Raw genomic sequence first — 26,228 nt, 5'->3', positions numbered from 1 at the left:
CTGTTGGCTTCACTGCATTACAAACCAGCTGTCCAGCCATCTGAGAGCCATCTCCGCCCCCTCCCCACCCCAACCCAGTAAGAGGGGCCGAGCCAGAAACTCCTTACATTTTAAGCATTTGGATAGTCACTTTCGAATTGTCATCTCTCCCAAATTCCCAACTGCTCTGAAGCTTACCTGGTTTGAGGGGTTCGTGCATGGTTTGGACTCGAACCTCCATGATAGCTGCAAGAATTGTGTTGTTTCCATCACGTTTACTGACAACATCCGTGATTTTCTCCGTTATATCTTTGATTGGATTACTTTCCTGGAGTGAATTTTCCACTGACTGCAGAGGGGGAAGAAGGGAGTTTAGAAATAACCTTTTTTCTAAACTGCTGCAAAGAGAGACAGGTTGCCAAGTTTTTTTTGAAAAAAAGCATTTACATGCATCAGGACTAATTCAAGAAAACCAAATTCCAAATGATCACAACAATTTGTATGACAGGAGGGGAAAAACAGGCACTGACTGATCAGACGCAAGATCTGGCTGAGACATTGCCATGGAGAAAGCAACAGATAACATGACGTTCTGAACTGTCAGGCACTTCAAAAAAAAAGTACAAGATTTGAAGATATTCCTTGGGTGTGTGCAGAAACTAAAGCCTGCACATGAACCACTTTGCAAACTTGACCGTTTCTTATACTGTTTGTTAGTGTAGCCACCTGCATACTCCGAGCTGTTCAGCAAGGGGTGCACTATCGCCAAATCACATCTAAGAACCAAACTTTGGGCTTTGCAAGCACAGGATTAAAAACAAAACCATCAATTGAACCTTACTGACACCAGGTCAGTTTGAAACTTCAATGCAGGCAGATACTCACTATTGCCACATTAATCTCATTAGCTGCAGAGTGGGTCTGCTCACAAATGAGATAAAGTGAATATTCCACTGACAGGTTGCGCAAGACCTGTAGACGCCTCAGTTCCATGCAAATTTGTTCAATGGTAACACCCTAAACAAAACAAAATGTCAGACCATGAGATAATTCCAGGTAGATTTTTGGTGTAGCTAATAATGGACATAGGGCAATGCAGAACAGTAACAAATATATACTGCAGTTAAATTTTGCCTGGTTTTATAAGGATTTCAAAAACAAACAACAGGCAATATAAGCTGGCCAGCCAGCAACACCCACATATGCATAAAATCCCTACATAATTGCTCTAATTATGAATTAATTAGGCTTTAATACTAGACTGTTCCAGAACAAGCTTACTGATGTCAATGTTATTGATCTTTGTCATGCAGTACATGAACTTGATGATATAAAATGATTAAGTAGACATGACTGGAAGTATGGGATGTTCTGAAGAAAATTTAAGCCCCATTGTTTTCAAAATTGTAACTCTACAAAGTCTTCCACTCTGAGCATAATACTGTCTGGCCAAAGGTTGTGGGTATTTGGGTTTGGAATGGAATTGTTGGGGTAAATGATGGGGGGGGGGGCAGGGGGGAGACTGGAATAATGGGGTGGGATGTTAAAAATCAGAGCCAGGACATTCAGGAGAGAAGTTTGGAAACTTATTCACTGGAGTGGCACAGATTGAAAACCTATCGCACAAGAAACCATTGGTGTCGAGTTGGATCAGTTTCCTTCTTTAGGAGCAAAGGGATATGGAGCAAGGTTACGGATGATCTGTCATTGAGGAGAACAGCAGAATAGGCTTGAGGGGCTGAATGGCCTCCCCATTCCTGTGTTACAACAAAATCATTTACATGCAAGATCAACTTAAGAGATCTCTCTCTCTCTCTGAAGCATGGGAACGGAGCTGTTTTGCTCTTGGGAAGAGCAATTCAGAAACCTGCAGTAATAATCCAGTGACACCAATTACAAATTTCTAGCTTAGCAGCCAGGGAATTTACAAAAAAAAACAAAAACCACAAATGTGGAATTTTAAAGTGTGTTATAAACGATCCTGGTGACAAAACTATTGGAATGTCCTTAGAAATTCATCCGGTTCCTCTAGGACAGGAATCGACCTTCTTTACCCAGCCTGGCCCTCGTGTGACTCCACACCCATTGCGATGCCTAGTGGCATCATCGCTGGGCTGTTAATCCAGAGACTCAACGTTCTGGGGACCCAGGTTCAAATCCTGCCACGGCAGATGGTGGAATTTGAATCCAATAAAAAAATATCTGGCATTAAGAATCTAGGCGATGACCATGAATCCACTGCCGATTGTCGGAAAAACCCATCTGGTTCACTAATGTCCTTTAGGGAAGGAAACCGACATCCTTAGCTGGTCTGGCCCACCACGTGACTCCAGACCCACGGCAATGTGGTTGACTGAATTGCCCTCTGGGAAATTAGGGATGGGCAATAAATTGCCTGGCCAGTGACGCCCTCATCCCGCGAATGAAAAATAATGCGACGGATTCAGATCTTCCCTCAAACGGCCTGGCAAACACACTCCACCATAATCAAGGGCAGTAGTTCAACATTGGGGCAGTTAAGGCCGAGCAATTTTGCACTAATTCATTTTAAAGCACTGACATACCGATTGGAGCATTTCCTTGTTGATGGAGAGTGTAATCTTGGCGCAGGTACTGTCCAGGTAATCAGTGCTGGGCTGGCACTTGGTCTTCATGGGCAGCCGAGTAGACGAGCATTCGCCCGAGCCTGCACACGGAGGAACAAAGCAGTGGTCTTCCTGGATCGGGAGACAGGTCTGCCATGCTGGACAGGTGCCATGACCTTTCCCGTGAATCCTGCAAAGTTTAGGCCCACACCACATCTGCAACACAGAAGGTGACCCACATCGTTACGCAACAGGCTATGAGCCTGTTCCTGTAGTATTGCTGCAGTACGATTCCTAAACATCCCTTTAAAAAAAACCCTCAATGCTTACAATTCCATGTTCAGAAATCTTCATTCATCATAAAAAAACAGAATGGCTCACCGCTTCCCAAAATCAAAGGTTTACAGGCCGCTCAGCCCATCTTATCCATGCTCTCTCTGAAGGACCAATTTGTCTATTGTCAATTCCCTTGCTTTATCCCCACAGCCCTGTGATTTTCTTTCCCCCCCCACCTTGCTCAGATAGTCAAACAATTAGGTTTAAAAACCATAATTGAACATATCTTCACAGCTCTCGGGCAGGGCATTCCAGATCCTAAATCATTTGCTGCATGAAACTTTTCTGAGGTCATCATTGGTTTTGTCAAATGCCTTAAATCAGATTCTTTATCCTTTGACAATGGGAAGCGTTTCACCCTGTCCAGATCCCTCCCGATTTTAAATACTTGTTGAATCTCCTCTCAATCTTCTCCAAACGAAACAGTCCAACTTCTCATTCACCCAAGTAACTGATTTCCCTCATCCCTGGAACAGTTGTTGTAAATCTTTTCTGCATCTTTATTAATACCCTCACATCCTTCCTACAGTGCGATGCCCACAGCTGGACACAATACTCCAGTTGAGGCCAAATTAACATAGAAAACAGGAGGAGGCCATTCAGCCCTTTGAGCGCACTCATTCAATACGATCACGGCTGATCATCCAACTACTCCCACTTTCATCCCATACCCTTTGATCTCTTTATAAAAGATTATATCTAACTCCATCTTAAACATTCAATATTTTGGCCTCAACCACTTTCTGTGGCAGAGAATTCCACAGGCTCACCACTCTCTGGGTGAAGACATTTCTCATTTCTGTCCTAAATGATCCTTCCTGCATCCTTAGACCGTGATCCCTGGTTCTGGGCTCCCCGGTCATCAGAAATATCCTTTCTGCATTCTACCCTGTCTTGGCCTGTTAGAATTTTATATGTTTCAATGAGACTTCCCCCTCCTCCTGCTAAACTCCAAACTAGTCTTCTACACTGCTTTATAACTTCAGTTCTTTCATTCTCTATGCCCCCGTTAATAAAGGGTAGCTTGCTGTATGTTTTATTAACAGCACTCTTAACGTGCCCAACTACCTTCAATGATGTAGGCCAAAATATGCCCCATTCCTTCAACTCCTGCACCCCCTTTCAAATTATGCATTTCCATCATTTCTCTACACCCTCCCTACTATAAGTCCCTTCACACCTCTGTCTAAAGCTTCATCTACCACTTATCTACCCATTACACTAATCTGGATGCCCTCCGACATTCCACATTACCTCTTCCCGGTTCACGATTTCCCAGCTGAGTTTACTATTGCAGCGTGCAAATTTCAAGAAATCACCCAACTACAATTCCCCCAGAGACAAATACTTATCTGAAATAAGCTGATTGAGGTTAGAAGGGGAGATGGTGTCTGAGCAAAACCAGACACTGACAAATGATAGATTACTCAACCATGCTTTCATAGCCCAACTCCACCCCCAACCCCCAAAACCGATAGAGGCGCAATTAAGAGACCCTTCATTAAGAGTGAAGGCAGGCCGAAAAGCAAATATGCAATTTAATAGATATTTGAAATACCAGTTCCTGATAAAGGGCAAATACTTTCAGTCAAACTTGTTACAACTTGGTATGGTATAGCTAAATGTTCACACAACTTATACACTAAAGCTGAACTCTCAGGTTAATCTAAATCCTTTTCCACTAGCTTGGTTTTAAATAAGATTCATACATGCTGAAACCATCACTTTAGTTTTAGTTTGATCTTCCAACATCAACTTATTTGACTTAACCAACTTGACATTTCTGGATGCGTTAATTTGATTATGATGCTATGGGCTGGCTTCTCACTTTTGGCTGATGTCAAACCTGTATCCCAACAGTTGAACCGCAACCATGTTTAACAACGCAAACAGCGCACAAAAGACACATCAAATCTAAAATCACTTAGTCTCAAATCTTGGCTCTCTCCCACCACCTCATTTTCCAGCACCCTTCTCCATCATATACATGGCTGAGATTTTAAAGTTTGCTATTCTTGCAACACATCCTGATGAGTACAAAGTGGAAAGCTTTGGCAACATTTGATTTTGTTCTGAGAAAATAACTTCAGTTTCATGGGGCTAACAGCATTGGGTGCATTGACTGTACCTTTGTGCATGTAACTCTGCCGTTGTGACAATCACATCCATTGCAGTCTTCTTCCCACTTAGCTCCGTGCGACACAATGCTATCTTTCAGAATGCAAGCTCTCCCGGTAACTGGGTAAGGTGAACATTAAAATTACACAACACGATCCATAGCCAAACAAACAAAACTTGAGGGAAAAAAGGACACGCTCAGTAAATTTTCAAAGTAGAATTTGGATCTCCCATTCCGCCATCCTCCATACCACAGCAGCCAATTTAAGAGCGTTGTTACAATTCTGATGCGCACAAAAAAAAACACATTCAAACCCTTTTTTACTGAAAGCAACAGGTCTCACCAACTAGATACTATTGCATTATAAAGAATGTTAGGCTCTGGGCTAGCAGTAGGCCATTCACAGCCTTGCCAGCCCATTCTACCCAGCATGGAGATCATGGGATGAAGAAAGAGTGAGAAAAAGTGGATTTGAGGCAGAAGGTCATGATTGTATAGAAAAACGAAACAGGTTTTAGTCTGTATGAACAGCTATTGCTCCTGTTGTCTCATTTGTACCTTAACTCCACCCAGTTTTAACCCTCAATATCCTGACCCGGGAAAAACCTCTGCTCTGACATCTTCACTGGAATCCTCAGCTTTTCAATAGCCACAGGTTCCCAAGGCTAATCTTCTCTGGACATTACAGGGCAATTTAGCCTGGCCAATCCACCTAAACTGCACATCTTTGGACTGTGGGAGGAACCGCACACAGACACAGACAGAATGTCTGTGTGGAGTTTGGGGAGTCACCGGAATCGACCCCAGGTCTCTGGTGCTGTGAGGTCAGTGCTAAACACCGAGCTGCCCTCATTCCTCACTGACCTCATTCCAGGTTAGTTTCTCTCTCTCTACCCCTTCAAATCCTTTGAGCACTTAAATTATATCACCCCTCAATCTTCTACATTCAAGGGACAGATCCAGTAGATTGAAATCCAACACATGGAGATGGATATTACCTTCTTGACATCTTATGCCACTTCGACCCGGAGGGCAGATACAGCGATAGCCATTGATTTCATCCACACATGTAGCCCCATATGCACAGGGTGAAGACTGGCACTCATTGATGTCTGAAAATGTAATTAGTTCACGTTGAGACTTAAAGGCACATTAAAAGCAGTTATAATGCTGCAGTCTCTCACTAAGCTGAATTTATGTCAGAATCGCTCATTTTAAGAGAGAGATCAAAGTGACATCAGCGAGAGACAACTTTTGAAATTCACCCACAAAGAAACAACTCTTGTCCTTGCATCAAAAGACGAATTTAATTTTTTTTTTCCCCAGTGCAAACTGCTTGTTGCCAGGAACACTATAGATTTTTCAAAACATGGAACGGACTGAAATTAGTCAGTTTCAGAAAGAATCATTTGCTCTAGAATTTTTTTCTCCCAGTGCTGCGCAGGCATCACGGGCCAAATGACCTCATTCTGCACCATAACAATTCGGAGATTGCTGAAGGTAAAGTAACAGGGAAACACAGTTATCAACAGAAGCAGTGCAATTGTTGGGTGGCTTTCAGTGATGAGCAAGTGAAGGCAGTTAGACAGTGGCATCACGATTGAGCCTGTACCCACAAGCAAACAAACGGAGCAGAGATAGTATCAGATCCAACTAACAGAGCCCAGAAATTCCACCTGGTTCTCCAGATCTGCACAATCAAGTCATTGTACAAAACGCACGTATAGCTTGGAACTTGAGATTCTCTTAACACCAATACAGACAGGTTAAACAAGTGCGTGAAAACTTGGTAGATTAAAAGGAGGAAACGATAGATGAAGAGTGAGAAAACACACATGGGCAGAACAAATAGATGTGCTGACAATTATTTAAATGGAGAAGGAGTGCAGAAAGCTACAGCAGAGGGATTTGGGAGCCCTCACGCATGAATCACAGAGCTAAAATCCAAGTTCAAGGCCTTTATTGCAAAGGAAACAGTGTAAAAGTCAGGAGGTTATACTAAAATTATACAAGGCACTTGCTAGCTGGAATACTGTGAACTGTTTTAGTCCCCTTATTTAAGGGAAGATACACTGGTATTGGTTGCAATCCAGAGAAAAAGTTTATTAGGTTGATTCCAGATATGGAGGAACTTTGTGTGTAGATGTTGAGTAGGTGGTGCCTGTACTCATTGGAGATTAGATGAGACCTTATTGAAACACGCAAGATTCTTAGAGGACTTGAGGTGGTAGATGTGGAAATGCTATTTCCACTTGAGTGTGTGTCTAGGACCAGAGGGCATAATCTCAGATTAAGAGGCCACACGTTTAAGACATCCAAGGAGGAATTTCTTCTCAGAGGGTTGACAGTCTGTAGAATTTCTTACCGCAGAGGGGTTTTAATAAGTATATTCACAGCAGGGAGACAGATGGATTTTTAATCTGTAAGGAAATCAAGGGTTAGTGGGGATAAAGACAGGAAAGTGAAGTTAGGACAAAATCAGTCTGATTACATTGACTGAAGGAGTAGACTTGACAGGCTGAACAGCCTAGCTCCTACTCCTGTGTCTTATGGCAGAAGTTCCTTTGAGGAATGAAAACGTTTTGATTAAGTTGTTCATTTTGATGTCACTTCTCAGCAGCCCTGCCATGGCACATGACATTAATCAAACTAGAATGCAGCATGAAAAGCAGACTCAAAATATCCCTTACAAACTGTCAGTAACTGACAAAACAAGGGCAGAAAGAGCTGTAATTAGAATTGTTAGAATGACAGAGGATCATGCAAGTAATTTAGGGCTGGTTTTGTTTAAGTAAATGTTGGTTACAGTAAATACTTGCTGGAAGTGGCACAATAAACAGTTAACAGATAACATCCTGATCCACATTCAATTATGTCACCTGTTTGCTCATTCTGCTTTAACCCAAGTCTCCATTTAACAAACTTGCTTTTAGATCACTGGTAAATTTGAGCTTGCAGACCAAATCACTTCCAAGCATGCCCTACTTTTATCTACTCTTCCCTCTCACTAAACCAATTTCTCATCCATGCGGCTAGAATCTTGCACCACAAATCTCAACCTTCCAGCCTGGATATTTGGCAAATTTATCCGCTGCACTCAGAATGCAAACGCTCCGCATTCACAGCATCTCACTTTAACAGTTCAAGAGACTTAACTTACTGTTCACTTTTTTAATTTTGAAAAGGGATTTAAACACTGGAATATTCTGAATTATACATTTCTAAATGTTAACCAATTTTAATCTTTCTCAAATTAAGCGTGCTCCTAAAGGCAACAGTAGAAAACTTGGTTTATCTTCCCTTTGAATGAAAAGGGTTTTACATGGACTTGGGATTGGCAGCTAACCAATTGCTTCACAATAACTGAGCAGCTCTTCAGAAAACGTGTTGGAAATAGAGGTTCAAGTTAAGCTCATTCTGTAACAGCTCTCATGTACTGCTCGTTAATACAATTAAGGATTGCAAAAAAAAAACCCGAGACTTAAACGTGAAACAGCAATGCCATGTTTTAATACTCACTTATCCGACAATCTGGTCCTGCAAAGCCAGGAGCGCATTCACATCGGTACCAGTTCTCACCATCCACGCAAGTGCCACTGTTGTAACTTAAATTACAAAATTAACGTTAACATGGAAACACTATAAATCAAACAGAGTAAAGAATCTACTAAAAAAAACACACAAGAAATCTCGCTTACCATGGGTGAGGACTGCAGTCGTTTGTATCTGGGGTGGGGGAGGAGAAAAAAAAAACGAAAAATTAAGGTTTAATGCCTAGTCGCAGAGACTTCTGTGGAACATTAAATTTCCACTGTACTCGCGCCCTAAGGTGGTTACTTGTTAACAGGGCAATGATTAAAGCGTAGAAAGTCATTTACTGTTTGTCAAATAGGCTGTTACTCTTCTGAATGGATTCCAGGCTTTCACCATGGACTTTGCTAAATACATCTTGACAGATGTGCACATAGGGAGGCAGTCCTTGTAAAGTAACTAACAGGAAGAAATGAGTGGAAGCAGACATTTTGCTGATCGGCCAAGAATTTTAGGAACAAGATCACATCTGCGTTCATTTATGCAATTTGTGTCTCTCCCAGGCGCAGGTCTAGAGCTGGACAGTAAAATAGGACTGCTATTAGATCGAGCAGAGTCACAGTTAAAGTGCTTATTTTTGCCTGCTCTCAGAACAACAACAATGCTCAGAACAGAACAGAAACACAACGGTGAAATTAGATTCAAGACACCGGGCCAGAATTTGACACAGCAAAGAACACAACAGTTGAGTAGACTTGCTGCCTGCACACATTTAAATTTTATATATTTTTGTGCGTGGAAAGTTCTCTGATAACAGCACAGTGAGGGAAACCAGACCCAGAGCGAAGAGGGTAAGCAATCGAGTATCCCCTTAATCTGATTAAGAATACAAGGTCTGCAGAGGCAGTGTACATTAACATGGGGCTAAGACAGAGCCAGAGCACAGAAATAGACCCTTCGGTCCAACCAGTCCATGCTGAACATAAACCCAAACTAAAAACTAGTCCCACCTGCCTGCACATTTCTCCAAACCTTTCCTATTCACGTACTTATCCAATGTCTTTTCTACTTCAAATAGAGAACAGAAAGGGATATAAAAGGGAGGCAAAAAACTTGAGAAGTGTAAGTAAAACACTTTTCTCACATCTTCAACAGCAATTTTAAAAAACCCTGAAGAAATGAGACTCCACGCTTTGCCACGTCAGAAGGGATTTTTTGGTAGTAATATCAGCACTCAGACTGATCATACAGTTTGTGGACCAAAATGAAGTTTTCTTTGCATCTATTGCACAACCATAACTTCACAATCACTCAATGCTCCATTTTTGTTTTAGAAAACAGGAGCTTTACTTAACTCTATTTCAAAGAACATTAGCCTCTGGATACTGCGACAGCCAATTCCAGCCATAGGAAGAGATCTCAAACCCATTCTGCCAGAGAGAGATAAGGCAGGTTCTGTGACCTAACTCTATCTGATATAGGGATATGGGACTAATCGATCACTCATTTAAAGCTAACCATTGATCTAGCAGTTACCAACTGACAAAATGTGTTCCAAATTTCACTCCTTTGCCTGTACATGGTTTTGCTAACATTCAGTCCTGAAAGCTTGTTCAGACTACTCTGATACAAACAGTTCTCTCTGGAAGTCGAGTCTAGGATCATCTACCTTAGGTTTGAAGGGAAACCTTTCAAATTGCTCAACCTTCTAAATTCCAGGAAATAAAGTAATCACTCTTCATAACTTAACCCTTAAGCGTCCAGACATCATTCAGGTAAATTGGCACCACACTCCTCAGACGAATACGCTCTTTCTTGGGTCTGGTGCTCAGAATTACTCACAGTAACTCCAGCAGAACTTCTCCCCCTTATATTCTAGATAAGAAGGCCAGTGTTCCCCATTTGCCTTTTATCCCCCCACCTTCCCTATACCTCTTCGAGCTGTTTTAATCACCTATGCATCCTCTTGGTCCTTTGCCTGCATTAAATTACTTGGCGTGCAGGAAGTTTTAACTGCAGTTTTGGCAAATGGAGGAAAAGCAATGCACAAAAATTAACAGGAGTAACAAGCACAGCTTTCTAATTTTCCTCAGTCTGCTGCTAAGGGATATTGTACTTACTCTGTGAACACGCAAATCCTTCCCAACCCTCTTTGCAGACGCAAGTGAAGGTATCGCCACTGACCACACAAGTTCCACCGTGCTGACAAGGATTTGGTAAACAGCTACTGTTTCTTGCTATGGGACAAGGGGAGAGAGAGGGAAAAAAATATATACATAAAAGTTGCAGTTTTTAGCCAAAAAAGCATTTGAGAAACAAACGAAGACAATTAATGATCATACAATGACATACCTATGTTGCATGTGGCACCTTCCCAGCCAAGGGGACACATACACTTGAACGTATCCCCTTCATCGTAACATGTCCCTCCATTGTTACACGTGGCTTCATCACATTGGCTATCCCCTGCAGCATGGAAGTTTAACAGTAGTTAGTCTGTGTGTGTCGCACAGAATTTACATCAAATACTGAGGAAGCAAGCTAAGAATACTTACGAGAGTGACACGTCTTGCCTTTCCAATCATTCTTGCACTCACAGTAGAAGTCATTTACCAAATCCTGACATTTGCCTCCGTTCTGGCAGGGGTTTATGCTGCAGTCATTAATATCTGCAAAATAGAAAATGCAGAGCCAAGTTGGCATTGAGGTGGCACAGATATTAGACTGCTCTAATACTGGGTGTCATTATAAAGGAGGCCTATCTTCACATGCACCATCTCCAAAACAACCTCTAGGCTAGAATCCACCAGGAAAACTTTTATTATTCCTTCAGGAGATCTGGGCATCACTGGATGGCATGTATTTTCCATAATTAACAGTAAACCTCATTGCTGTGGGTCTGCTGGAGTCATGTAGTCCAGACCAGGTAAGGACAGATTTCCTTCCTTAAAAAGGACATTAATGAACCAGATTTCTTTTAAAAAGCAACAATTAACTATTTGGCCAACTTTCCAGATTTTTATTGGTTTCAAAATTTCAATATCTGCCAATGGTGAGATTTGAACTCGCGCTTCTCACATCATTAGATAGGGGAGGCAATGGCCTAGTGGTATTATCTTTGGACTGTTAATCCAGAGACCTGGATCACAGTCTGGGGAGTTGGGTTCAAATCCTGCCATGGCAGTTGTTGGAATTAGAATTCAATAAATATCTGGAATTAAGAATCTAATGACGACCATGAATCCATTGTTGATTATTAGAAATACCCATCTGGTTCGCTAATGTCCTTTAGGGAAGGAAACTGCCATCCTTACCTGGTCGGGCCTACATGTGACTCCAGACCCGCAGCAATGTGGTTGATTCTGAACTGCCCTCTGGCTAATTAGGGAGGGACAATAAATGCTGCCTGGCCAGCGATGCCCTCATCCTGTTAATGACTAAAAGGAGGGTGCTGGATTATAGACCAACGATATTACCACTACATCATCTGCCAATTCTGATCACTTGTCCATCCTCAATCACTCCAATGTTGTGCCTTTGGCTGTCCAGGCTCCAACCTCTGACTCCCACCCTGTCTTTGTCCAAGCTCCTGGGTCACCTTTCCCAAAAATCGCCCTGTGTTGCCCTGGCATCAAATTCTGTTTGACAACCCTCCTGTGACATTTTACTATGTTAGTCACCATTATGAACACAAGTTCTTGCGCTGATACTTGTTTGGCAAGTATGCAAAAATCTCAAATTAAGTTTCACTAAAACTTTTAGCCTTCAGAATAAAATGAAATCTAAATGACGCAGACAGAGAGAGCTGGGGCAATGAGTCAGACTTGTATGAATGACTGAAAACAAGTTCTACATCTTACTCTGGATATTTGACAACACTGCAAAGACAAGAGAATTAAGGCAACTTACTGATCTGGCAAAGTACACCTTCCCATCCTTCACGGCAGATACACTGATAGATGTTGACTCCATCAATGCAGGTCCCACCATTTTTACAAGGGTCGCTCTCACAGTCGTTAATATCTGTAAATGAGAAACGGTGGTGGTCAGGAAGGGGGGAAAACAAAACAAAAAAAAAAGTTAAATTTGCACATTTCAACCCTGGCCATTCTTCAGAGATGTGCAGAACTCAAAACTTCAAACTAACATCCTGACCAGCAACACAAAGTGAGAAACAGGTTCCTGCTGATTTAGCAATGCAATCCGATCCAAGAAAATAGGGTACGGATAAAGGCTATTAAATAGCCGAAACGTTTCAATCTCATGTTGAAACAAAAGACTTCTGCTTCAAACAAACTAAAGACAGAAAATTGGTCGCAAGTTTTAAAAATTGCACTCAGTTAAGTAAGTGTGGTCTAGCCACAAGTGAATTCTGTGTCAAGATCAGGGACAACTGGCTGATTATTCACAGATGCCACAGGGTCATAAGGGAAAATAAAAGCCTTGCTAGTCAAGGAAATATGTCTAACCTACAGCACAGTCCAAGGTTCAGACTGAAGAGGTTCTGCTCATCTATTGTTAAGATCAGTTCTGACCCGCACAGCTCAACACTTAGAGGAAGAATTGGAGCTATTAGTGAATGCAGGGAGAGAGACAGAATGAGATCAAATCGGTGAGCGCACGGGAAGAGTGTGACAAGAGGAAAGGGAAACAGCACGCAAGCAAGAACAAAAAGGGGGAAGAGGGAAGGGAAAGAGGGGACGCAATAGGGCGGGACAGAAGGGTGGGTTGGGGGGGGGGGGGGGGAAGACAGCATAAGCTGGGTCAATCAATCTTACTTTCATGGCAGTAGGTGCCCGTGAACCCCTCTTTACAGTCGCAAGTGAATTTCCCTCCTGCCTGACTCTTGCATTTCCCGTGAGGCCCACAGACATTCGAGGAGATGTAGCGAATCCCTGCAGGCGTACTGTTGGACGCTACGCCAACTGTGCAGCTGTCAATAACTGAAAAGTAACAGGAAGCAAAATACTTTAAAACGGGAATTTCTCAGACCCACGTCACAGCTACCGATAGTCAGATATTCTTATTTTTTGAAATTAGAGCGCGATCCCAACTTTTGGAAGCCAGCCATGATTTCACATCGAATGAGGAATTTTGTTTTGTTACACAGGGCACTGGGTAAACAGTGGTGAACCGCAATGATTTCTGTACGTCTGTAAAACAAAATGTTGTTGCCTTGCTTGTGCACGATAGCAAATTTTTTTTTTTAAAAAAAAAAAGTAAAACACTCCAGGTATGTAGATTTTCTTGTAGAAGTGTTAAATCATACGAGAACCAAGCTAGGGAATTACTACGATGCTCTGTGGTGGGTCTGACCTAACACTCCATCCACAGAACAAAATGAAAAAGGCACGGAGCAATTATTATTAGGGAGAACACACACAGAGCCAGTTAATGGTTAAGCCAGGATCTGCTCTCAAAATCATGCCCTTTTTCTCGTGCAGGGATTCACGATTCCCGAGATGCTGTGGAAACATCGAAAAATTTACATTTTACTTTGACAGGGCTAGGATGATAACCGCTGAACATCTGCCAGGAGTGCCAATAATTTAGTCAGAAAAAGGCAAGCACCTCTGGAAGTCAAAAACATCCACGTTGTCTCAACTCTCGCCAATTTATTACCCACCCCCGCCCCTGACCACCGCAACTCGGACTAACAGAGCCTGAAGCAAGTGGCAGCAGTGTACCTTCACAAGCAGTAGATCGGCAGTGGTCTTTCAAATGGGAACAATTTTTCCCTTCGTAATCTTCAGGACAGCTGCAGAAGTAATCGTTGGCCAGATTGAAGCATTGAGCTCCATTCCGACATGGATTTGGTTCACAGTAATCAATGTCCAGCTGTAAAATATAAAAGAGGAAGGAAAACAGTTGAGTCATTTTCTAACCTACCAGTGATAGATAGATCGATAAAGTGGTCAACAGGGCATAAACAACACTTGAAGCCTTCACTGACCTAAAATTCACAGCTAGACAAGTCACACTGAAAGCCTTATCCCAACTACACTAACTTCTTAGAGAAACCATGTCAAAAATCTAGAAGCAAAACCCACCTCCCAATTTTCCAGAACAAGACTGTGGTAGTTAACAAGGACAGTCATGAGATTTTGCTGACAGAAACTGCAAAATAAAACAGACCCGCAAGGTCCATAATGTGGTGCAATCCCAGAGCATGGTGAGCTAGTTAATCTCCAGTCAGCAGTTTGGGAACTGCAATTAACCTTAATGACCCCAGGATTGACAAAGGTGGGGGTGCAATTACAGCCAGCCAGAGATCCTCGTCATACAAGTGAATTGTTTTGGTGCAAAGATGCAGGTTCCGAGACACAACAGGATTACCCCGTTTGTTCTTCATGGTCAATCCCCTACCCCAACCCCCACCAACACAGAAGTAGCCTCATCCTTAGGATTCTTACGAAATGCAAATCAGATGAAACACCAGCACAAAATCAGGTCAAAAGATCAGAATGGACAAAGAACAAAATTGGTGGAACGAACTAAAAGACAGACTTGCATTGCTATAGCACCAGTGCCGGAGTTGATGCAGTCATTCCTTGCACCCACAAGACTTCTGTTCCTGGGAACCCCCATGACTGATGAAATTCACAAGTGCAGAGCACATTAAAAATAGATTAAAACTGGATGCTCGATTTTTGTCCATGGATGTTGACATTTGTTGCTGCCTATTTTTTGGCACGGACAGGTGAATTTGGGATTCGAGATTTTGCGGATACAGAGGGTTTTGCTGCAAATCTGATGGATGCTTGAAAATAAACTCACAGGGGCGACTGGGGGGGGGGGGGGGGGGTGCTAAAGAGAAATAGGACTGATGGGCTGCTTGAAAATTAGCACGATGGGCTGAGTGGTCTCTTTCTGTGCCATATTAACTATGGTCAACAGTTGCTCTGAAGTACTTCACAGCCAGTGAAGTATTTTTGAAGGATAGTCGCTGTTCTGTTGACTTATTCATTGGAGCCAAGTTTTGCTGGCAAGGCCACTGTGTATTATACGCCACAAACAGCCCCCTCAGAAAGCAGTGAACTACTTTACAGTCAGAGGCATACAACACAAAAATAGACCCTTCAGTCCAACTCGTCCATGCTGACCAGATGTCCTAAATTAATACAGTCCCATTTGCCAGCATTTGGCCCATATCCCTGTACACTGTTCCTAATCATGTACCCATGAGCTGCCTTCCTGAATATAACTGAACAGTTTGCTTGGCCATTTCAGAGCACAGTTACCAGTCAGCCTTGTGTGTGGATTTTTCTTTTTTGGGTGTGCGCGCGTGCGTGCGGGTGGGGTGGGAAGGAAGAAGAGGAGGAGGAGGAGGAGAGAACTGGAGTCACACAGTCTACAGGAAGTGAAGATGGCAGAAGGAAAAGGCAAAAAAGGACATTACTAAACCAGACAGGTTTAACAACAATCCATTGGCTGCACAATCACTCCTACTGGGAGACATTTTCAGTACAGATTTTTAATCCCAAATCACCCACCAATTACTGGTGGGATTTGTACGTTAGTCCAGCAAAATAATTGCCACTTTTTTGTGCACAGAGTGGTTCACGTGTGGAATGAACTTCCAGAGGAAGTGGTGGATGTGGGTACAGTTACAGCATTTAAAGGACAAGTACAAGTACATGAATAGGAAAGGTTTGGAGGGATATGGGCCAGGAGCAGGCAGGTGAGACTAGTTTAGTTTGGGATTATGGTCAGCATCGACTGGTTGGACTGAAGGGTCTGTTTCCGTGCTGTATGACTCAAGTCCCTGGAAGCCCACTTTGTCAAGCAAGATTCACAGAAAAAGGTTACTTTTTTGGACTACATGAAGGAAATTTTAAAGGGCATTATTTCCAAATTACCATTCCAAGCCACTGGCCAGTGTGCAGGAGGCCTTAAGATGACATCGAAAGACAGTACATACCCGTAAAACAGATTGTTTGAGGCAGCCCAGTTATCCACTTACACCTGAAGCTCACCTGACACAGGTTTCCCGAGAACCCAGCAGGACACAGACACTGGAATCCATTGACCTCATCCTGGCAGTGACCCCCATTGAGACAGGGACTACTTTCACATTCATTGACATCCTTCTCACATTCATCGCCCGCAAAGCCAGGCAGGCAGCTACAGCGATAACCATTAACTAAATCCTGCAAAGCAAGAGAATCATATCAGGCTGGGGTATGCACGTCTGCGCCTTGGGCAACCTTTGACAGGATTAAAATGAACTGAATACAAAACTGAAGCAGATGTAGGCCATTCAGCCCAGAGTCAGCTCCATGAATCCATCAGTATAATTGCGGCTGATCCCCTACCTAACCATACTCTTGCTGTCCCCCTGTATCCCTCAACTCCTCTAGTGTCACGAAATCCATTAGCTTCCTAAATATATTCAGTGACATAGCTTTCGAGAATTCCAAAGGCTCACCGCAAGACATGTGCTTCCTCATCTCAGTCCTAAATGGTCTATGCCATACATTCAAACTGCAATCCTTCGTTCCCGAGGTTACTCTCACTGTGTCTAGTCTGTCCAGCCCAGAGTTAGCTACACACCGTTCTTAAGCAACTCACCCAGAGGAGAAAAGCCAAGTTACTGGCAGACAGCAGGTCAGTTGTATTCGACTTGCTGATAGTACCCGAGGGTGGTGCACAAGAATTCTCTCCATCAAATAAAGTTGCATTGCAAGCTGAGAGAGTTCTTTGTATCTGCATCTAATTGCAGTCTGGCATTTTGCATGACTAAACACAATGGTTTTAATAAATTCAACTTATGACCTTATTTAAGATGTCATAATTAAGAAACAGGAGCATGAGCGCCCCACTATTCAATACGATCACAGCTGATCTAATTGTGGTCTCAACCCTACGTGCTTGCCTCAGAGGGATTTCTCTTTGGAGGCGTGGGGTGAGTTCCCTATTTTTAAAATACTTCACCTAGTTCTAGACTCCCACAAAGGGACGCATCATCCCAGCTTCCAGCCAGGGAAAAATGCTCAGATGATAAATCTCCGTGTTCTTAAAAACTGAATTTTCACAAGAGCAAAGATGTACCTTACAGGTTCCCCCATTCTGGCACTGCCCATGGCAATCATTAACATCTGTAAAGAAAACAAAAAAAAAGTTAAAAAAATCTCAAAAGATTTACAGCACGACAGTCTGTGCCCATTTGCTGTGCATTTACAGATAGCCTGACTATATTTGATCCAACTCATGACAGCCCTTCAAGAGGCAGTTACTAAAACTTCCACTTTTAGGTGGCTGAGATCATCAGCAAGTGGCTACATTATAGTTCAACGACTGATAAAATGGACAAGGAAGGTGATGGTCTAGTGGCATTATTGCTGGACTGTTAATCTCGAGACATGTAAGGTTTTGGGAACCTGGGTTCATCATGGCAGATGGTGGAATTTGAATTCAATAAAAAAAAAAATGGAATTAGGAGTCTAACGATGACCATGAATCCATTGCCGGTTGTCGGGAAAAACCCATCTGGTTCACTAATGCCCTGTAGGGAAGGAAACTGCCATCCTTACCTGGTCTGGCCTACAGGCATCTCCAGACCCACAGCAAGGTGGATGGCTCATAATTACCCTCTGTGCAATTAAGGATGGGCAATAAATGGACTAGCCCACATTCAGTGAATGAATAAAAAAATCCAATGGGCTACTTCAAATCTTTTTTCAGGAACCTGCCCACAGATGGCTCCCTGTCCAGCAATACACAACTTTAGGTACTAAATCATTCTGAAGCTAGTCCTGAGTTTTACCAGGATCAAGTGTCCAATCCCCACACACGAATACATACCCAAATCACAGTTTTTCCCACTCCATCCAGGCATACAATCACAGTAGTAGTCACCGATCAGGTTCCGACAGGAGCGTGCATTGACACAAGGTTTTCCCTCACATTCATTGGCATCTGAGAGAAAGAAAGAATATTTTTGCTTTTAAAAATCAAGAGATGATGTTGTGTGGATATAGTTGCTCCTGACAGGCCAAAGATAATTAGTGGGAAGACAAAGAAATAGTTAATGTCAGAATAACAGGAAAGCTGACGTTTCAGGTCGGGACCCTTCTTCAGAAATGTCAGCTTTCCTGCTCCTCTGATGCTGCCTGGCCTACTGTGTTCCTCCAGCTCCACAGTGTTATCTCTGACTCCAGCATCGGCAGTTCTTAACCATCTCAGTTAATGTCCAGTAATCCAGAAGGCTGGGTTGAAAAAAAATACAAGGGACTTGGAATCAAACTCATCTTGACAGATGGCAAAAACTGAACTCAAATTTAAAACAATCAAGAATTAAAAACTAGGCTGAAGCCAAAGTCAAATGTCATTTTTAAAAAAACACCATCTGGATCACTGTTCTTTAGGGAAGGAAACTACTGCTCATACTGTTTAGCCTACCCATGACTCCAGACCCACAGCAACATGGCTGACTCTGAACTGCCTGCTGGGTAATTAGAGAGGAGCGATAAAACGCTAGCCTGGTCAGTGTTACCCTCCTCCCATGCGGAGTTAAAATAATTCCCTTCATCCAAACACAGAGTGGGTTAGAAAGGATGTTACAGCTCTGCTTTTGTGCGCTTCATGGTTCAATGATCACAGTTTGAAAAATTCAGGACCCACAATCCAATCTTAGGTGGGTTTAGGGCAAATGAGCGAGTGGTCTTTGGAGTGAAGTTTGGTCGGGTTAGGTTTGGATCTGGAGTTTAGGTAAGCAGCAGATCCTGGGTAGGGCAGACGTGGCGAGGATATTTCCTCATCTGGGAGGATCAGTGACTAAAGAGTCACCCACCTAAAACAGAGGGAAGGCAAAACCTTTTTTGTTTTTCAACACAGACTCTTTAGAGCATCCTTACCAACCAAAACAAAAGGCAGTGGAAACAGTAATGGAATTTTAGGGCAGAGGCGGAAACATTCTTACTAAGCAACAGGTTAAAACTGGTAGGGGGTTGTTGGCGGGAGGGTGGAATTTTGGGTTACAGTCAGATCAGTCATGTAAAGTTACAAAGCAGGCGTGAGGGGGTCGAATGGCCAACTCCAGTGCCAAGTCAGTGCTCGGACAATCAGAAAGGACAGCAGGCAACTCTAAGCCAAGCAAAGACTCTGCTTCAGCTCTCTGAAAGCCGACAAGCATTGCATTCTCGCAATCAGGCCGTCTTATCTTGAAAGAGGAAGAAACGCAGTCTAGATGGAGTCACTGACACACACCCAGCTACCAATAGCAAAGGAAAGCAGGATTAAACAATGAAGACATAAAAGGGTTAATCAAGCATTTCCAAAGTCCAGCGAGTCACTCACCGCCCCTGCTGTAGCCAGGCAGATTATAGGGGCTGCAGAAAGGCTTATGCTTTGGAGAGATCATCGCCCCGATCAAAAGGTCAGGCTGCAAGGCAGGTTGGCTTGAGCGCGCACTGATAGGACTGAGAAAGGTGTGTTGTCATTCTCTAACAGCAAACATTGCTGTATGCCTCCTATTCGAGCAATTCTACTTGCCCAAGCCTTTTCATTTAAAGCATGAGGTGCTAATAACAACGTTCGCTGCCAGGTCTTTGGAAGAGACCAAGGGGCATTAAAAAAATAAAGGGATGGCTGCACTGGTCAACAGTGTTTCACCGTGGGCCCACCACTTGAAAAACTTCAGAACTGTTTAGCATAGAGTTACCTAGCTGGCATGTTTTGCCAGTCCATTGTTGTGGGCAAACACATTTGAAGCCGTCGACCAAATCCTGGCACGTGCCACCATGGGCACAGGGGTTCGGAGCACAGTCATCGATATCTGTGCAAAACAAAAAAAAAGGCAAGAAGAAAGAATTGAGTGAACCGTGGAAAGCATCTCTACAAACAGCACTGAAGTTGAACGTGCCCATTCTATTTGGTTACCTTCCCCACACGCACGCACTTGTCTGTACTGACGCTAGTACAGATACTGACACCGAATCAAAGCTGGAGGAATGGCCTCCCCATGCTCATCGGTCACACCTCACCTTTTACGAAAGATACTCACCGATGTTGCACGTTGGGCCTGTCCAACCAGGAGCACAGAGGCATTCAAACCCCACAGCAGTTTCAGAACAGCTTCCCCCATGATAACAAGGGTCGGAGACACAGGCATGTTCAGCTAGAGAGCGAAGATGACATTAGATAAGCAAATCCATACAATCCCAACCCGTTCTGATCATTTACTTCCCAAAATCCCCCCCTACTTTCTCAAGACAACCACTCCTTTTTGATGCCCTTTCGAATCTGGCCATAGACTCAGACATTCTCATCAGCTGTCTGCGATCTCAGAGGCAAGAAATCATCTTGTTTCCGAAGCTGACCTGATCAATGCACCGTGACTCATTCCTGCCTTGATCCACAGCAAGCTGCAGGAATAGAGTTTTAACTGCTCGCTCAAGAAGTCGAGAAACAGAATAGGGTGTTTCAATGAAAACTAAAGCATCTGCAGACAGTTAAGGTCAAAAAAAAAGCAGCAAGCTTTGCTACTGCCTTGATAAAAATGGGTTGATCTGTGCACTTGAACGTGGGAGAAACTACGACAGGATGTTAAAACTTCTTAGAAACCAAATACTGCAAGCAAGGCACAAAGATTTCATCTCTTCAAGTATTTGCAGGCCTTTAACAAATTGGTAATAAGGCCATTAACAAAAACAATAACCAGAGGAGGGGCAGATAAATAGTTAACCAGAACAAATTCCCTTCGCTACAGGCTAGCCACATGGCAATTTTCTCATTTGGAATAAAAATGTATTTTCTTCATTGAACGTCACATCTTAAGAAAACATTACAGAAAGGCAGGAACGAGACTCCGTTATGCACGACAACCAAATGAATCTAAACGGGGAGGGGGGGCACACTTTGAGGAATTGTGTTTTTTTTCCTCCTAGTTTTTCCACAAACAGTCGGTTGGTCAAAAGTGTTGAATATTGTCAGGAGGAGAAACACGTTTTTCCATTTTGCACTCATCATGACAAATACAAGAATGCCAAATTTCAGAACTAGCATAATTTATACATCAAGAGATGACTGATCAGCGAATTGACTAATGTGCTGCTTCACCCATGCAGAAATATAGGCTCCCACACAATTGAACAATGTCATGTATGAATCTCTGTTCTGGCTCAATGACAGATAGACATCATAGAATCCCTAGAGTGTGGGAGTAGACCATTCAGACCATCAAGTCTTTTCCCCAGGGTAGGGGAGTCCAAAACTAGAGGACATAGGTTTAAGGTGAGAGAGGAAAAGACTTAAAAAGGGACCCAAGGGTTAACTTTTTCCATGCAGGAGGGTGGCACATGTATGGAATGAGCTGCGAGAGGAAGTGGTGGAGGCTGGTACAATTGTAACATTTAAAAGGCACCTGGATGGGTGCATGAATAGGAAGGGTTTAGAGGGATAGGGGCCGAATGCTGGCAAATGGGATTGGATTAATTTATGATATCTGGTCGGCACGGATGAGTTGGACAGAAGAGTCTGTTTTTGTACTGTAGGTCTCCATGTCTCTGGAACTTCAAGATGTTTGGCAGTTGTGAAATGTGCTAAAAGTGGAAGTCTCTTAGAGAGGCTCTTCTGGACAAGAAGAGGCATTCAAGAGGGCACTGGATGATTATTGGATAGAAATTTTGTGCAGGGCTATGGGGCAAAGCTGGAGACAAGCACTGGATAATGAAGATCGAGGTATAATGGTCTGAACAGCCTCTACACACACTGTCACAATTCAACAAACCTTTGATATCTGTGATCCAGCCAACCTGACTCTGACAGGAGACTGCCAACTATTACAAAACAGCAAATGGGAAAGCACGATACCATCATTTAAACCATAAGGCACAGCTGAAGCAAATAGCGTGCTGACACAGGAGGGAAAATGAGACAAACACTCACGGAGGTGACAAAAGGAATAGAATGACAAGTTGCGTGGGTCTGAAGTCAGTGGTGGAAGGAGGCTCATGAGGGATATCAATACTAACATGGGCCAGATGGACCAAAAGAGGTCTGTTTGCATGCTGCAAGTCCACTTCTACACTCACCTATTCCACAGTTTTGTCCAGAATAGCCATCAGAGCAAGTACAGTGGTACTTATCGGGTCCTGTATTGCTGCAGGTGCCACCATTCAGACAAGGCTGATGTGTTCCACAGTAATTTAAATCTGAAACGCACCAGGGGCACACAGTTTCATTAGAAACTAACCAGTTTGCATTTACAGACAAAAAAAGAACAAGCAGTGGAAACATTCAGAGAGAAAAAAAAACTTGGAAAGAGGCAGATCAGATAGCAACCAAAACAGGCAAGATCAATTTGGGGTGCAAGTTAGTCAGTGTGCCAATTGTTAAATCTTTTATCCTCCATTACTAACTCCTCTGCCAGCTGAGGATTTTGTTTAACAATGGCCTGTTAATTAATTCAAAGTTGCTTTTTGTTCAGTAAATCAAGATCTTGCAGCCCAGGAAAGATTACGGGGGTATAAAAGCAAGCTTTGCACATTCACCATCATATAGTCAGAGCAAATTACTGCAGATGCTGGAATTTGTACTGAAAAGAGAAAACAACATTCCGGAGATCACTGGGTCAGGTCATCCAGGGATGCCGCCTGTCCCACTGATCTCCAGCACCTTTTTTGTTTTCAGTAAAATCTAATAGTCACACAGTTCACTCCAAATCCAAATTCTCCCATTTGTGTTTCAGATCATTAGCAACTCACCAATGTATCTATGGAGCTCAACTTACCTTTGTTACACAGCTGACCACCCCAGTTAGTTTCACAGAGGCACTGCCATGGTCCAATGCAAGTACCATGGACACATCCTGGGTGAGGAATGCATTTGTCACAATACAATCCTTGCCAACCGTACTGGCACCTGTAAACAAGAGAAAAAACATCATAAAGTTACGAAGCCCAAAAATCCCTCAACGTTTTGCACAGAAAAGAGTTTCCAAAAAAAAGTTTGTTTTTTTTCATGCTTTGTTTTATTGATGTCACTTCTTATAAATAAACATTAAGGCAGAATTTCCAAGTTCCAAGGCCAGCTTTCACACAAAAGAGCGACTGTTCCAGTGAGTCAGGCATGGTTTGACTAAGTACAATCATCTTATTTTCAGACTGAGCATAACTGGAGTCAATGAGTGTGTGCGCGCATGCGCAATTGTGCCTACATACACGTCTTGTGTGTCAAAATTTTCCTTATTATAAACAGCATCTACCCTGATCACAAGACTGACTGAATAATTTAAAGTTAAAGTCTTTTTCGTTGTTTGAAAACAACACCCCAGCTACGCAGTCTTAAGTTTCCAACAAAACCTAAAGCAGATGATAAGCAAAACTCACTGGCATGCTGGTCACTTCTGGAGCAGCAAGAACTAGCCTACGTTCACAGCCACTTCCTGTGACCCTGGAGTGACTGCTGGAAAGTAATTTAACTTCTTAATGCTGATCAGCCCAACAGTTAAGTTTAAACGATCAGCCTGTTGTATTTTGGTAGCTGTCTTTCATTTCAATCCTCCTTTTTCCCATACTCTGTGGCATTCCCTCCCTCCGTATTTCTTTTCCCAGTGCACAGATTCGGTGGGGGATGGGGTGCCTGCAGACTTGGTGGGGAAGGGGCTGAAGTCATTTTGAAGCTTTAACCAAACTGCAAGCAGTTACGTGCTGAATACCAGTTTAACATCAACTACAACTGCAAGGAGATAGTTAAGGCTACAGCATGCATACACAGTAAATCACAAAATCCTGACCCAAGGAAGTAACTTGCAAAATGCCATACAGCAGAAATCTTTAGCACTAATTAGGCAATTGGCACCTAAAAGCAAGGTCACTTCTTGACACCCATTCTATTTCCGCAAGAGGTGAGAGACACAAGTTCTCCAAACTGTCCATAATTTTACCCATTCAGACCCAGTGCAACAATGTATAGTTTGGTCTTTCCTCAAATTTGTAGGACATGGAGAGGAAACAATTAAATCAGTTCAATTTGAGAATTTAAAAGAAAGCTCCCATGACGTTACTTGAAAGTCTGGGAGCCTCCACCCACAGCATGTTAACTCCCTTGTGTTTTAAAGGCTAATCCTGTGGGAAAGAAGAGATCCATAGAGAGAGAGAGAGAAAGAGAGAGAGAGAGGTAGAGAGAGAGAGAGACACGGGGAGAGAGAGAGAGAGACAGAGTTGACATGGAATCAACAATTAAATGGCAAGAACCAATTAACCCAAAGCTGCTAATAAGTCAGAAATAAACCTGCCTACACACGTTAAATAGGTGTCAGACTTTCTTCTGATAAATAATTCTGAACGGCTCATTACAGGGATTAAAAAACAAATCCATTTGTTAACTTTCAGTAGCAGCGCTTCTGCAAAATGCTCTAGTTAAAGCGAGTGCAGACTTAAAATGAGCTCCGGGCTATTAAATGTTTACAGTCTCAAATTGTTAACTTTTCCCTTCCTTTCACAGGGAGAGCTAAAATCTCTTCGAACAGCATTCCTTGCTGGGTATTGTCAAAAACAAAAATCAATGTCATCTTTTAACAAAGGTCAATGTCCAGCAAAATCTAGGAATCTCATTACATTAATGAAAGTGAGTTATTTATAAAAACAGAGTGGGAGGAGGAGGACGGATTATTGCTTCAAGCTAAAAACTTCCACTATTCAGTTCAGCAGCCACTTTAAAGTCTCAACAAATTAAAAAAAAACAAGCTGGGGGAAGGAGATACACTCTTCTGAAAGGAAAACAACTCCACATTAGGTATTAATCGAGTAACCCCCTGCCACAAAGGATTGTCCGCTTTGAAATATCATTCGCTCATGAGTTTCTCACCGATTACATTTGCACAGATGGGTAATCTTCGTTTTCTCCAACAGAAACACACAGTCGGAGTTAGTGCAGAGGGCACAAACCATGCAAGCAGTTTAAATTCTAAGTGGCTCCACCAGTAACTGTATTACAAAAGGACCAGAAAGCAAATGCTCTCAGATCAAGCACAAACCCAACCAGATCAGATCAGTACTAGAACACTAGTTGCAGATATGTTATCATTTGTGTTTTAAAAAAAAACAACAGTGGACATTTCAGGCAACATTCCATAATCCAAAAAAAAAAATCTTGGCACTGTTGGGACTAGGTTTCTCAATGCCTTCAGTCTCCCCTAACCTACAGAGAGCAGGTCAGCCAGCTGTGGCAGAAAATGAGGAACCTATTGTAAAAGGCGAGAGCAGCACAGCTACACAAATCAACTGTGGGAACATTGCACCTTAAGCAAAGAATCAACAGTGCATGCCTAGACAATAAGTAGGTGAGCTGGTTTAGGGAGAGCGAAAGAAAGGAGAGAGGGGCCAAGCATCTACAAATCAAAGCTGGCTTCACTGGTTCAGTTGGTGTAATCCCTGCTAGACACGTTTATTTTGATGACTACAACATAAATCTATGCCCAGCCTCTCCTGATACAGATCGACATTGACTCTCCCTAGTTTCATCAACAAGGGCTTTGATTCAATCCAGACAGCCATTAACCAGGGGAAAAAAAATTAATAGAGGGGGATTTCAAGGTTTTAATTTAGGCACAACGTAGCCAGTTGACTTCCATTCAACTAAAAGCCAGTAGTGCACTCATCAGCAATGTTTGCACGCTAAAAGAGATGGGTATAAATGGTCTTTTTGGGTGGGTGGGGGGGGGGGGGGGGGGGGGG

At 42.8% G+C, this 26,228-nt stretch overlaps 1 protein-coding gene across 4 annotated transcripts in view; it reads right to left on the bottom strand.

Moving 5' to 3' along the window:
* jag1b (jagged canonical Notch ligand 1b) overlaps nucleotides 1-26,228 on the bottom strand; it is a 55,899-nt gene that overhangs the window by 3,299 nt on the left and 26,372 nt on the right. For all 4 annotated transcript variants that reach the window (XM_048601083.1, XM_048601084.1, XM_048601081.1 and 1 more), the window contains 20 exons: nucleotides 23,282-23,412; nucleotides 22,584-22,703; nucleotides 20,555-20,668; nucleotides 20,213-20,326; nucleotides 18,355-18,468; nucleotides 17,602-17,648; nucleotides 16,527-16,700; nucleotides 14,238-14,388; nucleotides 13,329-13,493; nucleotides 12,460-12,573; nucleotides 11,106-11,219; nucleotides 10,903-11,016; nucleotides 10,671-10,787; nucleotides 8,718-8,745; nucleotides 8,539-8,624; nucleotides 6,018-6,131; nucleotides 5,029-5,138; nucleotides 2,544-2,780; nucleotides 865-996; nucleotides 178-328 (listed from right to left, as the gene is read on the bottom strand). In XM_048601083.1, coding sequence (XP_048457040.1) covers nucleotides 178-328; nucleotides 865-996; nucleotides 2,544-2,780; nucleotides 5,029-5,138; nucleotides 6,018-6,131; nucleotides 8,539-8,624; nucleotides 8,718-8,745; nucleotides 10,671-10,787; nucleotides 10,903-11,016; nucleotides 11,106-11,219; nucleotides 12,460-12,573; nucleotides 13,329-13,493; nucleotides 14,238-14,388; nucleotides 16,527-16,700; nucleotides 17,602-17,648; nucleotides 18,355-18,468; nucleotides 20,213-20,326; nucleotides 20,555-20,668; nucleotides 22,584-22,703; nucleotides 23,282-23,412 — 2,447 coding nt within the window. The remainder of the gene's footprint in view (nucleotides 1-177; nucleotides 329-864; nucleotides 997-2,543; nucleotides 2,781-5,028; nucleotides 5,139-6,017; nucleotides 6,132-8,538; nucleotides 8,625-8,717; nucleotides 8,746-10,670; nucleotides 10,788-10,902; nucleotides 11,017-11,105; nucleotides 11,220-12,459; nucleotides 12,574-13,328; nucleotides 13,494-14,237; nucleotides 14,389-16,526; nucleotides 16,701-17,601; nucleotides 17,649-18,354; nucleotides 18,469-20,212; nucleotides 20,327-20,554; nucleotides 20,669-22,583; nucleotides 22,704-23,281; nucleotides 23,413-26,228) is intronic.

Source organism: Rhincodon typus, chromosome 9 (genome assembly GCF_021869965.1).
Source record: "Rhincodon typus isolate 14 chromosome 9, sRhiTyp1.1, whole genome shotgun sequence".
In the NCBI taxonomy this organism is placed as follows: domain Eukaryota; kingdom Metazoa; phylum Chordata; class Chondrichthyes; order Orectolobiformes; family Rhincodontidae; genus Rhincodon; species Rhincodon typus.
Note: the sequence above shows the minus strand (reverse complement) of the source record. Positions and strands in the feature narration are given on the sequence as shown.